Source organism: Pseudopodoces humilis, chromosome 3 (assembly GCF_049639895.1).
Source record: "Pseudopodoces humilis isolate 2021_Gansu_Grassland_sample_001 chromosome 3, ASM4963989v1, whole genome shotgun sequence".
NCBI classification, from domain to species: domain Eukaryota; kingdom Metazoa; phylum Chordata; class Aves; order Passeriformes; family Paridae; genus Pseudopodoces; species Pseudopodoces humilis.
In genome coordinates, this window is record NC_142202.1 from 28062935 (window position 1) to 28079626 (window position 16692).

A 16692-nucleotide genomic window follows, 5' to 3' on the forward strand; every position below is an offset into this window, starting at 1 on the left:
TTGTATATAATCCCTTAATAACTGGGTTAGAGAAGGCAGTAAGACTCTTCTGAGATGAATAGTGACAGAACAAGAGGCAGTGTACACAAGCTAGAACATGGGAAATTCCAACTAGATGCAAATATATTCTTTTCTTACTGTCAGAGTTGCCAAATATGGGAAAGTGTTGCCCAGAAAGATTTGGCATCACCATCCTTGTAGATACTCAAAACTCAAATGGACAAAGCCTTAGCAACCTGCTCTAACTGGCTGAGATCTGGGCATGGGCTGGAGTAGAAATGCCACAAGGTCCCTTTAAACCAAACTATTCAACAGTTCTGTAACTTAGAAAATCTCCTCACAACTACTTTTCACGGGCACATTCTTCATTAATCTGCCAAAGCAAGCCATGCCAACATCAAATGTAAAGGGTGATCTTCAGTCTCATAAATCAGGATGGAATACAGAAGACAGCAAAGATGAGAAGCTACACATCAAACCTCTCATAGTAATTTTATGCAGGTCCCTCACACACTGGGGCCAGCCCTGTGTTGGAATCATCACAGTACTCTTCTAGGTCTTTTCAAGTTGTCTGTTGCACACTATAAAGACTAAATAAAAAGACCGTTCCTTTTCACATCTTCTTCATCTTCTTCTTGCATCGCTGGTTGAAGACAGGTGAGGATCCCATCAGGCTGTCAGCAGAATGAGAACCATAGCTGCTCTCAGAGCCATTGGGGCTTTGTGGCATCCCAGCTTCACTCATGCCTGACATTGGTTCCTCAAAGACATCACTGCCTAGGACCCCGTGGCCATGTACATTAGCCTCCTCATTTTCCTGTGGCTCCATTTTCACCTGTGCCAAGTTCCACAGTGGGGAAGCATTCACCTCAGTCCCTAGAAAAGGAAAAAGCACACAGTAGTAACTGAGTAAAAAAGATAAATCACAAACAGCACACAGACACATGGAACAGCAGCAAAGGTAGAGATGGAGCAAAAGCAAAGCCACAGGTTAACTACATTGGGGGAAAACAAACAAAACATTGTGATCAATAAAAAATATCTGTTGACTTATTTAATAGCCCAGCAACTGCCACTCCAAAAACTGTGACAGTATCCTTCGACTGTTAGTCTCCATGTGATTTTCTCCATGACAAACAACTTCACATCACTCTCTAGGACTGTCACAGCAGCAATGGGTACACCAAGAGCACATGGACTAGACTCTGCGTAAGCAAGACTTTGAGGCAGTCCAGAAGTCATTATGAGGTCCTTGCAACTATCAGACATCCTGGGCTTCTGCAGAGGAGGTGCAGTGAGCAGGCAGAGAAGTAGGTAGATAAATGGCCCCAAATACCACTTTCAACACTGAAATGCAGGGACATCAAAGCTGCAGTCATCCACCTGCCTGCCTGCCACCTTCTACTCAATACCCACAGGTCTCATCCCATCCTTCAGCAGAATGGAAAGAAATCCTTTTGGTTCAACCTCACAGATGCCCTGCTGGGAAATAGCTCCCCCCATCTTATTTTATTATAAAACATTTGTGTACTAGGGTGCAATCTGAGCACAGACTGAGGATTTTCTGCACAAGATTACCAAACCATATTCCTTGATAATAGCAAATATTTTCTCCCCAAGAGAAGTAATTACAGACTGCATTATTTCTGTTTAAGTTTAAAGTGAGACAAAAATCCTATTAAAAATACACTAATTGGTCTCCTTGCTGAGATGGGCATAAACAGACCAGAACTGAATAAACTGTGAAATTTTCTCTCTCTTGTGTGGGGCTAAGTTCATGTGGAAAATTAAAAAAAAAAAACAAAACAAAAACCCAACCAACCAAAAACAACAAAAAAAAGACCCACTGAAAAAACAACAAATAAAATAGGAAACCATTTTTAGTAACTTTTTCAAACTTCATGTCTCAAAGAGCATGGCTACAGTCTGAAAACACAACCAAAACCTATTATCAATATACTAGTAACAACTGGCCATTATTAATAGAACACTAAGAGAACACTCTTTGTTACAAAAAGAACAAATGTTCCAACACGTGTCTGTGCCAGGAGATCTCCTTCATGAAGAAGTCAGGAATCTTTTCCAGATCAGCCTAGCCAAAACAAAGGTTTATGAGACCTTTTTGATAACACAGCTTACATTAGCTCAGTTGCCTTAATGGGAGTCCTTCCTATGTTAATCATAAGTAAATGCATCCCTCTCAACAACAATGGACACATCATTAAAATGCTATCAGTTCCTGAGTTACAGCTCCAGTCTACATAATAATCAAAGTTGTTCAATAAACTAAACTGTGTCTTTCCTTCATCAATTGCTCTTCATCGCTCAGCCTTACTCCTTTCAGCTCTGTCACCTGTCACTAAGAGTGTCACTAATGACTAAAAGTACTTAAGCATCAACACAGGATGTTTCATCTTCAAAGCACTTTAACTTCAAAGTACTTCACAAATAAGCTAATCTTCACGTTATCCTGAGAGGCAGAGGAACAAGGAACAATTTTGCCTCCATTTCTCCAACTGCAATGAAAGGAAGCAGCCAGCTCACAACTGCAATGTCAGACATCCACAAAAACACAGGAATAACATGTAAGACTATAATGAGAGTTTTGCCCTCAGACACTGAAGCCTCACTGCCCTCCCTGCGAGATGGCTGTGTTCTAAATGCAGCAGATTTTTCTTCCTCCTTAGGATATTACAACTCTCCAGCCTGCCCAGGTTTAGACTGGAACTTCTCACAGATGAGATTCCAAAGGCTCTTGTGAAGTGAAGAGGGATTTTCAGGGAGGAACAGAGCACTTGTATTCTTAATTAGAAAACATCAATTCTGTATAAGAGAAGCAAGAGGCACTTAATATACAGCTAGCGTGCTAACCTCTGGGTCTCAAGTGGTAGATGCTAATACAAAGCCTTCCAGATGAATCACTCGCAACTCTATATGAGCCAGAGGAATCTGCTGTTCCTTCTCCCACAAAATTGCAAACACGTCACATTTCAGAGGTGATATGGAAAACAGTATGAGCTTTCAGAAAAACATTAAATGGATTTATGTTTTCTGAAACTCATCACAATGCAAAAAAACTAATGGACTCAGTAATACCCTAGCCTCACTATATATGCTACTTAACTTAGGGTTAATAGGAGGCCAAGCTCCACCGTTTTTTAACCAGATTTTTAAGTGAAACAGTTATTATTACAGGGACTTCCAGAGTTCAGACAGTTCTATGCAAAATCAAAACTGCCTCTTTTTCTTTCCAGAATGTTCAGCTTCACTGAACAGTGAAGAGAATAAAAGTTCTATGTAGATATAGAGCAGGCACAGCCATAGCAGATTCTCCTATGCTTGCCATCAGTGTGCTTCAATGCCATCAAGGGATGGCACTTAGAGGAAAAGAGTGCAGTCTCCATAACCCCACTAATTCACTCACCATTTCACTTTCCATGGCCTCAGCCAAGTATAGCAGGCTTTGGGGTAGAGATGCTAGGAGGGATTCCCAGGAGCCCATTTCACAAAAGTGACTGACAAGCTTTCATAAAACAGTGACTGTCATTACCAGGGTAACTTCTGAATATGGAGGACAGCACCAAGTACCATTTGTATTTCTAAACTGTGTAAGGAACATGGCTTTCAAATTTGCAAGAATATGAATCTCTGGACACAAATCCAGACCTAACCAGGAGAAACAAGATCACATGGAACTGCTGAAGGATTGCTTCCAGGAGAAGCAAGAAACCCATACCTGAAGTCTGTGGGGAAGCTTCTACTTCCAAGTTGGCAGAGAAGCGCTCACTTTGAGCTCCAAGAACTCCAACAGGCAAAGACTGGTCACCAGAAGCCAGATCTCCTTCCAGCTCTTCACTTATAGGGAAAGCGATATCACTAACAGGTTCCTCCTTAATCTTCACAGGTTTTGTGTCTTCTGCTGCCTTTTCAGGATTGACAATCTTCTCATACTCTTCAGAGAGCTGCTTGCTAACCTGTCAAAGATCAGCAGGTGAGAAAGAGGCCAGAAAGGTGAGAGTGACTTCAGAGGCTGTGATGGCAATTACATTACAGTGCACTCTGTTCCCTGAACATTATTAACATCTGACCCGAATGAACAAGTAAACAACTTAGCAGCTACGTAAGAGATTTTTTTCCCCTTTAAGTGCACCTTTTGTGCTGTAACAAGGAACTTGAATAAGAGGTTTAATCCACAAACATCTGAGCGATAAATACGATCACCTTCATTTTATAAAGAGATGATGAGGCTCAGAAATGTAAATAGAGCGAAACAAAAGCAAAGTGTCTCAGTCTTACTCTTTGGTTTTACTTGTATAAGACTGTCCCCATCCTCCAGTAACAAATTCACCCCAGCATTAAAAACCAAGCACCTCAGATCATCAACAGCCCTGTAGTCACCAGTGGGCAAAGCCTGAGTATATTCTGTCAAATTCACAGCAAAAAACACAGATGTTTTCTCAAGTTACAGAAGTGAAACAAATACAGGAATGAGATTTAGAACTACTCTGTGCTTCCAGAAACTTAACAGTAAACAATTAAATATTTCAGATTTCATCTGCTTCTAACAAATACTTGTTTATACAACTAAAATCCAACAGTCAGTGTTGCTCAGGAAAATTGAAAGACTTTTTAACAGCAGAAGCAAGGAGGAAAAATAATTGCAAACCTATTTCTCCCTTCTAGATATACTTCCAATTAAAGGGGCTACTGTGGACCTCAGTCCTGCATAAAGAACAATGATTGTTAAGACAATGATCACCTGCAGGGTGAGAGTGAACTGCAGCAGCAGAATGATGCAGAAAACACAGATTCCAAAAGGACACAACATCTGAACAAAAACATTTGAACAAAAATGAAGAACTGGTATTTTGAGCAGGAATGTTTCTAACCAAGAAAACTCTTCAAGATGTTATTCTTACATAAGAAGAAGGTAGCACCTGTGTGACAACTCAGATCAGCAAAATACTACCCTACGCTCCTAAAGCTTAAGGAAGTCACTCATTGCTTAAGTGAACACAAACCACTCTACAGACTAGAAATTCATGTCTGCTTACATGTTTTCCAAAATGTTAACCAGTCACATATCCCACTAAAGGAGAAAATTCAGTTAATCAGTCTGTTCTGATTTTACCTCTACTTGATAATTTTGACTGGGTAATTCAGGAGCTGGGGGACTCTTCTTAAATTCAGGCAAGTCATCAGTAGACCATCCTTAGTCTCACTAAGAAGACAAATAAGAGGCTCTGTCTTCCAGTCAAAAAGTTCCTGTTCTTTCCCTTGATGACTCCTCTCCACACCCAAGATGTTTTCCAGTCAGATTTCTCCTCAGTAAGACTCGGGACTTGCCCCAGGAATAAGAAACTCTACTGGGGGTACATTTCTTGGTCCCACCAGGTCCCTAATGCTCTTCTCACCTGAAGCATGTAGCTGTGATAATCTTTAATGCGGTGCTGCCAGAACTTCTGCAGTGAGAGCATGCTGCCAATGCCCACTTCATGGAAGACCTGCTCCATGACGTCAGGGAAAGGGGTATGCCCTAGCCGAGCTTCTCGATCCACAGCAAAGCGCAGCAGCTTGGTGAACTTGAGGCAGTACTCGTGGGCGATATCTGTTAGGGTCTCCAGGACACTCTCGTTGGCGCACTCAAAGCCCGTGTGTGCTAGGATGGTGGCCATTGACTGGTACAGAAGCTGCCGGCAGGAGGACCAACTCAGCTCTGTCACAGGCTCCCCCTTTCCTCTAAAAACCAGAAAAGACAAAAATAGCACAAAAATCTGAAGGACTGTATCAGTTGAAGGGATACTGTCAATACATCACCTTTGTACAAGGCAATGTACAAAGGGAAAGGAGGAGATCTGGGGCTCTCCACAGCTTCTCTGTTACATATGAACACTAGTTTATCTGCTTTTCTTTCTTCCCCTCCCTCCAAATAAGCACTTCTAAGGTTCATTTTTCCTTCTAAAGCTACAAGATTCTTTGGGTGATTCATGAATGTGGGATGCAAATCTTCTGAACCCTTAAGCATCTCCCTTCCCATCCAAGCCCTTTTCTCCTGGAGATGTAAATTAAATGGGTCCTTGACACAAATAAAAAAAAGCATTTTTAATAACATGAATGCAAATAATTTCCCCTTTCAGTTAATTACATTGCTCTTCCTTATTATCTCTGATGTCACAGGCCTAATAGTTAGATACAAAGGCTTCTGGGATAGACAAGATTGGAATTTCTAAAACAAAAGACATACATAAAAAAGTACGAAATGGGACACACATACATTTCCTAGAAGTACACTGTAGCAAAAAAGACTGCTTCTCTCCCTTCATTTCCAGTAGTCACTAAGCATGACACTGAAGAAAGTATCCCCATATGCAACCTAAGATGTGAACACAAGACTCTGGGAGAAGACCTGGAGAAGTTTGGCCATAAAGCACCATTCCCTGGTCTTGGGTTAAAGACCTCACTCCCCTGTTGCTAAGCAGGAAGGAGTGACTACACAGGATGGAGGAGATAGAGAACAACTGACATGAGCACTTCAAATATCATTCACTTATAGTCAGCCAACCAAATTTTTCATCAACATGAGTTAACAAATAGATATTCCCCAGAGGAGTTAAGGCAAGGCCTCTGAGAAGGAAACATATATCTACCAGATCTCTCAACTTACAATTAAGTGCATGTAATCTATTTGCCCGTATCAGTAACAGGGACTTCAAATGCTGATGTCAAAAAATCAAATTCCACTACTGCAAAGTATGATACTCATACAATTTTTAAACTCCATTCAGCACCAGGGGCAGAATTAAGCTAACAATTTCATTCTTCATTTCTTTCTGATCAGTTTCTCCCAACATCTTCTACACTGCACACAGAGATTCTCCTTGCTGTTACCCTAGATTACCTGCATATCACCACATTCTTTCCAGTAGATGGACCTGATTTCACAGCACACAGACAGTATTGATGGCTTGATAAAATTCTCACTATTCTGTCTCTCCATGAGATACCCTTCAGTCTCACTGAGAAGCTGGGCCACAGAGCCTCAGCTTCCCCTGATCCTCAGAGCTAACACACAGAAAAACACAGCAATAAAACCACTAAAACACAGCAGTAAGAATGTGGAGTGAAAAGGAAGGTGAAACTTAGAGCTATCAGGACAAAAATTATTTATTTTTAAGAATGCCAGTGCAACACTTTTTAATTATTCAAATAAAGAGGAAATCACACTATATTAAAAGTGGCATATGATCACATTTCGAAGTAGATATTAAGAACAGTATGTGAATCTCAGTTCATGGGTTCACCCCAGTTATAAACTGATGGAAAATGACTAGCATTCCAATTTCTACTCAGTTATGTAACTACTTTGCAAAGAAGACAGCAGGCACCCTGACAAAATTAATTAAAAGATCATCAGTTTCTTTATAAACCAAGTGTCACCCACACTATTTTTACATCTCCCTCACTCCCCCCTCCACCTCAGCAGCAGAATTCTGAAGTTCACAAACAGCCATATGCCTCACACAGCACCATGACCAAGAGTTTACAACAGAAATAAACAACCATCAAAAAAAAAAATCAACCAGAAAAAATCTTTAAAATTACTGTCTATAAAAAAGAATCTCTTTTTTTATATAAAGAACATACCTTGCTATCCAGGAGCCAGCAGTGGAGAGCATCTTATGCTTTCCAAACTAAATGCCAGGCTACTATTAATACAGAGACATTCACTAAAAACACTGTGGACAAACTTAAATTACACAGATTCTGGTAATCCCAAGCATGATACATAGCCACTTGCATAGTAGAGTAAAACAACCATTCAGTAATGCATATCACTTCTCAGAAGGAGGAGAGAATAATGTGTCTCTTTTAAACCCCTAGAGGAAAAGAAACGAATTGTGAGCATTAAAATGCAGCTAGGTCACTATGCTGGAAGGCATATAATCAACTTGAGGTCTAATCAATTAAAGACAGAAAGGAAAGACATTTTAGGTACTGTACTCAAATCCAAACCTCCATCTCTTGCTCTTGGTAAGGCAAATCAATTTGGGCTTGTTTTTCTTAAGTTTTCTTCTCTTGTTTTCCAGTTTCTCATAATAAACAACAGAGAAGTATGATTAAAGCCAGAACAGAGAGCAAAAATTGAAATGTTGCTGTAGATGTAGAAGCCAACAAAGAAAATAATTTTTCTTCATCACCTCCAGGTACCCTCTGGTAAGAATGCACATGAACAAAAACAGTCATATAGACACATTTATGTTGAAAGCAGTTATCTAATGTCAATCCTTCCCAAAAAGGACAAGCAAACTTCTTTTCCCTGATCATAGCTAAAGAGCCTTTGTCTTAGATTTCATCCAGATACTCAGCACTGAAAAAGCACCCATCTACATATTATCTTTACACAGAATACCACCCCCTGCAGCACTTAGTTCTTTTCCTGAAAGGCTCAGTCATATATCTATAAGTAAACATGAGTGCTTTAATCCCTGCAGTTTTGTCACCAGAGATTAACAGGACAGGGAATTAGGCCTGTGACATGGAGGCGATCTCCTCTACAGGATAAATAGTATGAAATTTATCACAAATACTGGACAACTTGCTACTCTTCAATTTCATATTTCTAACACAGCACTATTTATTATATAAATGGGTCACCAACAAGAGATTATGTTCCAGACAGGAATCTACCTGTCAAGCTGCAAATTCATTAGACCCAAAGACCAGCGTCTCCCACCACTACCAAAACCATTCAGCACTTCACAAGAGAAGACATGAAAATAGCGTCCATTTATACCAACCAGACTTATTTTCTGATTTAGTCAGTTCTCAGAACTCACATAAGGCCCACTTTCTGTGTCAGTTAGTTAAATGACAACGAGCCACCTCACAAAGGCAGCACAACCTGTTCCTCCAAGCTCCTCTCCTGTAAGGCTGTTTTTCTTAGAGGGAAGGAGAGGTCACGGTTCCTTTCTCACACAATTGTCTTCAGGGGACAGGCTAAGTCAACTCAAGGATTGGTAGCTGAGGTTCAATCAACTGCAGGAATGCATTGAAGTGCTCTGCTCTTTCCTAGGTGAGCATAAGCTAGCAGCAGATGGAGGGAGGGACTGTTTTTCCTTTGAACAGGACAATTTGATGAAACATTATGCTGTGAAGCTGAATTTCGACCAAATGACCTGCAACAAGGCTGCTTTAGAGCCATCTCCCTAAAGCAGTAAAATAAAGGAGAACATTGCAGAAATAAGATACACTCGTCAGAGAGAGCACCAAAGAACACAACACACTAACTCAAACAAGAAAGTTGTTTTCTTTCAGGAAAGAGCTTTTTTACACCACATCCTGGGTAAGCCTCTTTTTAAATACCTCTGCTATGTCTACAGAAGGCTACACAGGTATGAAAAGAAATTACTCAATAGATAATGGCAAAAATGAACTGGGTCCCAGTGGCATAACCCAGACCAGTCAGCTTAGAAATGGGCTAAACCAAAGCACTTAGATCATCAAGTGTCTTCTGCCCACTTTAATTACTGCTGCTCCAAATCCCTCCCTACATTAAAACTGCTATCCCACTGACGTGTACTTCTCTACTTTTGTACAGACATTTTTTCACTAGAAGTCCTTCTGGCAAGAGCTGTCTTCCCATTGCAAGCTCACAATTTTGTTTACAGATTACCTTTCAATGCAATCCAGTGTGGCCAGGAATGCAAATGATCAAATGACTGAGAAATCAGTTAAGAACCCAACCATGCACTTGTCACAGTATTGTCACGGTACAGCTGGCCTGGACTGGACCATAACACATCTGACCATACAATCCTGCTGTCAGCAGCTTCAAATCCACTGATGTTCGGAGCAGAAACCATCCCCACTTGAGATCCGCTGATCTTTTGGATAGAGGTAAAACAAAAGGCAAATGAAAGCAAGGACATAGAGGGGGCTGAACTGATCTCTGCACCCATGTATTTATCAACAGAAGAGGGCTGGCAGCAGGGAGGGGGAACAATTGGAGCATTCCCAGTTGTGCCAGGTAATGGCACAACACCTGATAAATACGTAACCTTTAACTGGCAAGTCCTTTCAGAGCTATGCCAGCTGGCTGCTAAACATGGGCTAGGGTCTCCTGCTGCAGCAAATATGCTTCAATTTGTAACTGCTAGTGAATTAACTCCCTATTATATGAGGCACATTGCAAAATTAATCTGTACTCCAGTGCAGTATATGATGTTTGAAATGGCCTGGAGATCCTATGCAGAGGACCAGGGGTTGAAAAATTCAAAAGCTTCATAGCAGGACCCATGTTTTGGGGCAGGGATCCCTCAACTCATGGGACTGCACCCCATGAAGGATCCCTAAACCCAGGCTCTTTTGAACTCTGCAATCCTAGCACAAGTGAAGAACTTAGCAATGCAGACTCTAACAAAAATTACGAACTTGTCTGTGCCAACCCAAACCTATTCAAGCATAAGACAAAACCCCAACAAATTACATACGCAATTCATAGAACGTTTGCAAGATGCTATGGAAAAGCAGATCGCAAACAGTGAGGCAAGGGGTCAATTAATGCTACAATTGGCACGAGATAATGCAAACCAAGACTGTAGAAAGATTATAAATGCATTACCTAAAGAGAATACAACTCTAGAGGAAATTATTATAGCATGTGCTAAGGTTGGGAATGGATCTCATAACACGGATATGTTAGCTAATTCTATTACAGCTGCTATTAAACTAACACCTCATTGCTGCAAGTGTGGACAAGAAGGCCATGTGAAAATAAACTGTCCATACAAGTCCATTCCACAAGGAACATCTCAAGGACCTGCCCTTCATCCTGCCTGGGACCACAAGCAGCATCCTCCTGACAGTACCCCAACAGATATGGTGGAGAAGAATGAAGAAGAGTAATCAAAACAAGCTATTCGCCTATCTCATGAAAATCTGAGACTTTTGAAAAGACAGTTCGTTTTAAAAACTCTGTTTGTTTACAAGTTGCTTTTCTGTTGTTTTTTTCTCACAGTTCTAAAAGTTGAATTTTTTTTTTGTTTTTTGCTTCTTATTTATAGAGTTAAGGTATAATCTCAGTTCTAAATAGTCTCTTGCTTTTTTACTGTTAAGTTGTAGCTATAAGTAGTTAACCTCTGGCATGTTAGGTGAAGGATTGTGATCTCATTTAACCAGCCCTGGGAGTGAGTGTTGCAAACTCAATTTAGTACATGAAACACATTGCTAGCTGAGGAGAACTAGGTTTGTCAAATTAAGTGGAAAACCTCATTCAAATTAGACCCATGCTGTCTCCTGTCACTCTACCTGCAAAGGGTCCTTGCTGATAGCATAACAGAGATCATTTTACATTTTTTAATTTAAACAAAAAGGGTGAATTGTCACAGTATTATCATAGTACAGCTGGCCTGGACAGGACCATACCCATCTGACCATAACACAAATCCAATTTGGCTGGTCTGGTTCATGCCTGAACAAACATGTCCCTGGATGAGTTATTAGAGGACCCTCGGCCAGCCCCATCCAAGCTGAGAAGTAAGCACACCACTGGCCAGGAAGCTGGACAGGGAGAGAGATATCAGCCAATGGCTGTCTAGCCCGGGAAATTTGAATTGGGTATTTAAGCGAGTTCTGAATAATAAACGAGGCTGTTTTGTCTCATGAGCACTTGGAGCATGAGTTGTGGAGTTTTTGTGTCCCCACCCAAAACTGGCACGCTATATGCACACACAAGAAGAGGCAGCTGAGTAGGTCAGGCTTCTTTTGAAGATGGATGCATGCTAATCTGAGGAAGCTAAGCAAAGAAGATGGAAAAGCTAGTAGCTGTTATATGGTAAGAGTCTCCTGTCAAAATGGTAGTTTCAAGTCTATAGTTCCTTACTAATTTTTCATCAATTACACTTTAAGCTTCTTTTCTATTTCTACACCAAGACAAACCAAACATTAATCCCTTATTGTGCATTCCAAGAACTGTAACATCACCAGGACCAGATGGTACTTCATCCAAGAATACTAAAGGAATGCAAGGATGAAATAGCTGAATAGCTGGGGCGAGTCACCTCTTGCTTTAAACTGCCTTGGCCCATGAGGACCAGAAGACAAAAAATGTGAAAACGTTTTCCTTTAATACCTTCAGAAGAGATGTGGAAAACTGCAGGCTGGGAAGCATGGATATGTTTTGGTGCATCAGGGAAATTCAAAGAACTAGAGGACACACAACTGAATATGTTATATTCAGAAAGAACCCAGAGAGCTTTTTTTAACTGCAAAACCTTGCTTCACAAACCTACCAGAGTCCTCCAAATCTATTGATAAGCAAATAGGTCAGAGATCTCCACTCTGGAGTCCAGGTCTTCTCTGGGGGATCTGTGCCAGAATCAACATATTTATCATCATGTTTTTTTAACATATTTATAAACTGTCTGAAAAACTATAGCAGAGGAATAGTGTAGTGATTATAAAACCATTGTTACTACAGACTTGGGGGATTGATAAGACCAAACCAACTCACAAATAGCTGTAAATTAAGCTCTGCCTCTTCCTCATCATACAATGAAGTGGGGGTTACACATGTGGGGCAGGGCAGAGGAAAACCAAAATGGATTCTGGAGATAACAAAATAAAAGCCAAGGGGACAGTGTGTCAAAGAATGAAAATGAGTAATAGGGAAACAGAAGACAGGCCTACATTAACTAAAACTGTGATCTGATTCAGGCTGGCCACTTACTGTCCTTTCTTCCTGTATCTAAATGTACCTATACACTACTTCTCTGCTACTTTTCTTGGGTCCAAGCTACTGACCAAAAAAACTGAATTAAATATGGATTTATTCAAATACTGTAATTCTGACAACTGTACTTCAGAAGGCAGCATAGAATTAAGTACTATCATGTTTTATCAGGGGGAACAATGTTCTTCCTTTAATTCGATTTTACACACTCAGAAGCATCAGCAACTTATAAAACTTCATTTTTGCTACTAGAACAGCACCTATAGAACAGCTGTTTTTCTTAATTCATGTGTCTTAAAACAGTTGAGAACAAAATGCAACAACAGACTCAAAGGCATCCCTCTGGAAAAGCATAAATGTGTTTGGGTTAGCAAGCACAAAATTAAATTCTAGAATACAATGCAGATCATTATAAATCCACTCTGTCAGCCACAAAACATTTCATTTCAAAACTGTCTCTCTAACGGTCCTTCTAACGTAGTCCTTACGCTCCCCCACGTGGCTGACCACTAAATAACATTTCTTTACCCGGACCCCAGAAACTCGGAAAGAACAACAAAAAGACAAAGCAGCCCTCAAAACATGGCCAGAGCCATAGAAAACTCAACTTCAAGCTGAAGCCACTGAGGACAGAACAGAACACCTCTCAGTTCTACAATCCGCAGGGCCACGGTGCAAGAGTCACAGGCCCTGATTACTCTCACACAACTGTATTTCCCTTCAAGCCCTCTCTCCTAACTACTTTGTATCTTCTGAGAAGGATGATGGTGTTCCTCCAGAAACAGCACTAAAGAATCACCCTATTGTTCAGAGAGACTCTGTTACCAAATGCAACACCTTCCAATAAAATGCATTTTATACAACCTCAGGCCATTAAACATCTCAGTGGCATTTAACTGATAAATTATATTTCATTGGTACACATTTACCCTATTTTAATAACTAGCATGTGTTATCCTCTCCCTCAAAATGTTCATTAGTGCACATGGTAGCAAGGATTAACCCCTTAATTTAAACGCACATAACCTACAAAGTAGTGTAAGATCTTGCAAGAAATGCAACACCTCCTTGTGAAATTCATGCCTCTCAGAGAGACAGACAGGCAGTGATGGCAATACTATTTAATCAAAGGCTGGCAGCAGAGGTAGAAGCAGAACAAATTTTCTTTACACTTTCTCCAGCTGGTGCAGCCAGTAGCAGAAACAAGAATTCCCTTCACTTCTACTCATTTCCACGTCTGACTGGAAGACCACCAATCTGGGTGGAATACTCACTATGTCATAGGTCCTTGGTCACTGAAATCTTACAAATACATTATCAAATCATCTTTTCAGAACCTACAGCTGAATAGCCAAAACCTAGTCATGTGTTTTCTGAATTTTTAATTACAGTAACAGAACTTTAGTTTTAAGTAATCTAAACAGACTTCACATCCTGTAACTAAAACTATTGAAACCACTGACAAAACCATGCACACGCATTTAGCGTAGCACTAACAAGACAGAAATCAGCACTGCACATCCACATTTTACAGACAGGAAGCCAACATGCATTTATTCACACAGGAAAAATCCAAGTATTTATTTTCTGAAGCCTGTTTTATACTTTACATACAACTATTTGACCCTTCAGCCTAAGTGAATCAACATATATTTTAAAACATTCAGCTTTCCTTCAGCTGAGAACTGACCTAAAGAAATACCAACACACCTGTAGAAATCACTCTCTGGGTCACTGTGCCTCAGCTGAAATGGCATTTTGGGGGTTTTGCTATCCAGAGGAAGCAGGTCATCAGGGAGAGGTGGGGAGGCCGGACAAGATGGCAGGGGTTCACTCTCTTCGGTTTTTATGCCCTCTGCTTGCTGCTGGCTTTGAGCCTGAGCCGCGGCGATAAGGCTGCGCAGCCGCCGGTTGTGCTGGATGAGCTGGATGGTGTGAATGGTGAGGCTGCAGGGCTCGGAGGGGATGTCCAGCATGGTGGTCGGACGGGGTTTGTTCGCAGATGGCTGGTGCAGTGGAGGATCCTGGACTTCCACAGTACGAAACTCACGCTGCAGCAGGTCAAAGGAGCTGCGGTTGGCCTGGTTGGAGGAAACCGGGATCTCGCCCCAGTATCGCAGCATTTTTATGTAGGTCACCTGTCGTGCTCAGAGCCCAGAAGAAGGCCACCAAGTGCTGCGGGTACAAAGGACTCCTGCTGCAGGGAAAAGCACTTTGGGCAGCAAGAAACACTGGAGCTGGGATGACGCTCCAACCAACTCAAATTACGGCTGCCAAGCTGGCTGTCGTTCAGTGCCTCGTTGGGCAACGCAGTGTCTTCATCAGGTTGCCACTCTGGCAGCTAACAGATCGCGTCGCGGCTTTTCCTGAGGGGAGAGGGGGCGGAAACAAACGCACTCGTGAGACGGAAATTGTTTCTGTGTGTAACAAGGGCTGGTGTGGGCCCACCTAGGCCTCGCTGAGCGGGACCCGCGGCGTGGAGAAATTCCGGGAGCCGCACTCGATTTGCCCGCCTCTCGCCGTCTTTCTCTCCCCGGGCCCCTGGCTGCCCCGCACCCCAAGCCCGCGGCTACCCAGCCCCCCGCCTACCCCTCCGCTCCGCTCCCCTCTCGGCCGGAACTTCCCTCCAGCCGGAACTGCGTCCCGGTCCGCCGCCGACAGCGGCTCCCCCGCCAGCCGCGCTCCTCCAGCTCGGAGGAGGGAAGGGCCCACAGCAGCGTGGCCCGCCGCCACCCTCCCTCACTCGCCCCTCACGCTGCTCCAGTCCGCGCTGCGCAGCGGCGGGGTGACTCTGGGAGCTGCAACCTACCCCCGGCACTGCAGCGCCGCGGCGCTCGTCCCCGGAGGACTCCGTTTGTGTACGGACGCGGGAAGATGGCGGAGGCAGCGGAGGACGAGCCCGTCGAGCCCGCAGAGGCCACCTCCTTCAAGCGCCCCAGCCGCCTGCTGCCCGCCACCCCCGGGCCCGCGTCGCCGTGCTCCAGCTCGCCGGGAGCCCCCCGCGCAGCCGCCGCCGCGCCGCCCGCGCCGCGCTACGAGGAGCCGCCGTGGGGCTGCCGCCCGCCCGCCGGCTCCGGGTACGAGCTGGAGGTGCTGAAGGGCGGCGTGGTGTTGAGCTCGGTGCGGCTGGAGGACAGCAGCTGGTTCTTGGTGGGGCGGCTGCCCGGCTGTGCCTTATCCCTGGAGCATCCGTCAGTGTCGCGGCACCACGCCGTGCTGCAGTACCGCGGCGCCGGCTGCTCCCCCGACGACCCCAGCGGCGCCGATGCCGCCGGGTTCTACGTGTACGACCTGGGCAGCACCCACGGCACCTTCCTCAACAAGGCGCGGGTGCCGCCCCGCACCTACTGCCGAGTGCGGGTGGGCCACGGCTTGCGCTTCGGTGGCAGCTCCCGCCTCTTCCTCCTGCAGGTGAGTCGGGGTTCGCGTTCAGGCGGCTCCGGAACGTGTGTGGGGTGGTAAAGGCTGGCCCAGATCAGGCTCAGGAATTTTCTCGGCTCCATCAGGTGACTGCCTGAGGTGTGAGGCGGCTTGGAAGCAGCCTGGCGTTGCCGGGGTTGTTTTACTGGGAGAAAAGCTGTGAGTGTCTGCTGCCGGCTCTGCAGTGAGGTGTGGGGCTGCGGATTTCTGCTGATGTGCAGTGAGTGCAAAAGGCATTTCTCTTCAACAGTGTGATGTGTTAGGAATGTGTTTCTGACAGTATGCTGACCTAGTAAATAAAGAACTAATATTTTTTTGTGAACAAGGGGAGTGTTTATTACTAGGGACTTGTGCAGCACATGTGTTGTAGACGCACTTCAGAAGCTGCACATTCCTCAGATCCACCCAGGTAGTTCTGATGGGAATTTTTGACTTTAGCCTGTTAATTACAGTTATATGTAAGATGTATCTGACTGCAAGCATACAATAATGCTTATTTCTCTCTGCCCTGCTTTTGAAAATGCCATTTAAACTAATATATT

General features: G+C 43.3%; 2 protein-coding genes across 3 annotated transcripts in view; one reads left to right on the forward strand and one right to left on the reverse strand.

Moving 5' to 3' along the window:
• SUPT7L (SPT7 like, STAGA complex subunit gamma) lies at positions 1 to 15662 on the reverse strand. 2 transcript variants are annotated; one of them, XM_088052564.1, is made up of 5 exons: positions 15540 to 15662; positions 14441 to 15096; positions 5415 to 5739; positions 3737 to 3974; positions 1 to 876 (listed from the first exon to the last, which is right to left on the reverse strand). In XM_088052564.1, exons 2-5 carry the CDS (start codon positions 14851 to 14853, stop codon positions 614 to 616), a joined length of 1239 nt encoding a protein of 412 aa, XP_087908690.1. In that variant the 5' UTR covers positions 14854 to 15096; positions 15540 to 15662; the 3' UTR covers positions 1 to 613. The 2 variants fall into 2 exon arrangements, with proteins under 2 accessions (XP_087908690.1, XP_005532860.1); XM_005532803.3 differs by lacking the exon at positions 15540 to 15662 and adding an exon at positions 15320 to 15377.
• SLC4A1AP (solute carrier family 4 member 1 adaptor protein) overlaps positions 15593 to 16692 on the forward strand; it is a 17465-nt gene continuing 16365 nt past the window's right edge. The window contains exon 1 of the mRNA XM_005532804.3: positions 15593 to 16141. Coding sequence (XP_005532861.1) covers positions 15605 to 16141 — 537 coding nt within the window. The 5' untranslated portion in view covers positions 15593 to 15604. The remainder of the gene's footprint in view (positions 16142 to 16692) is intronic.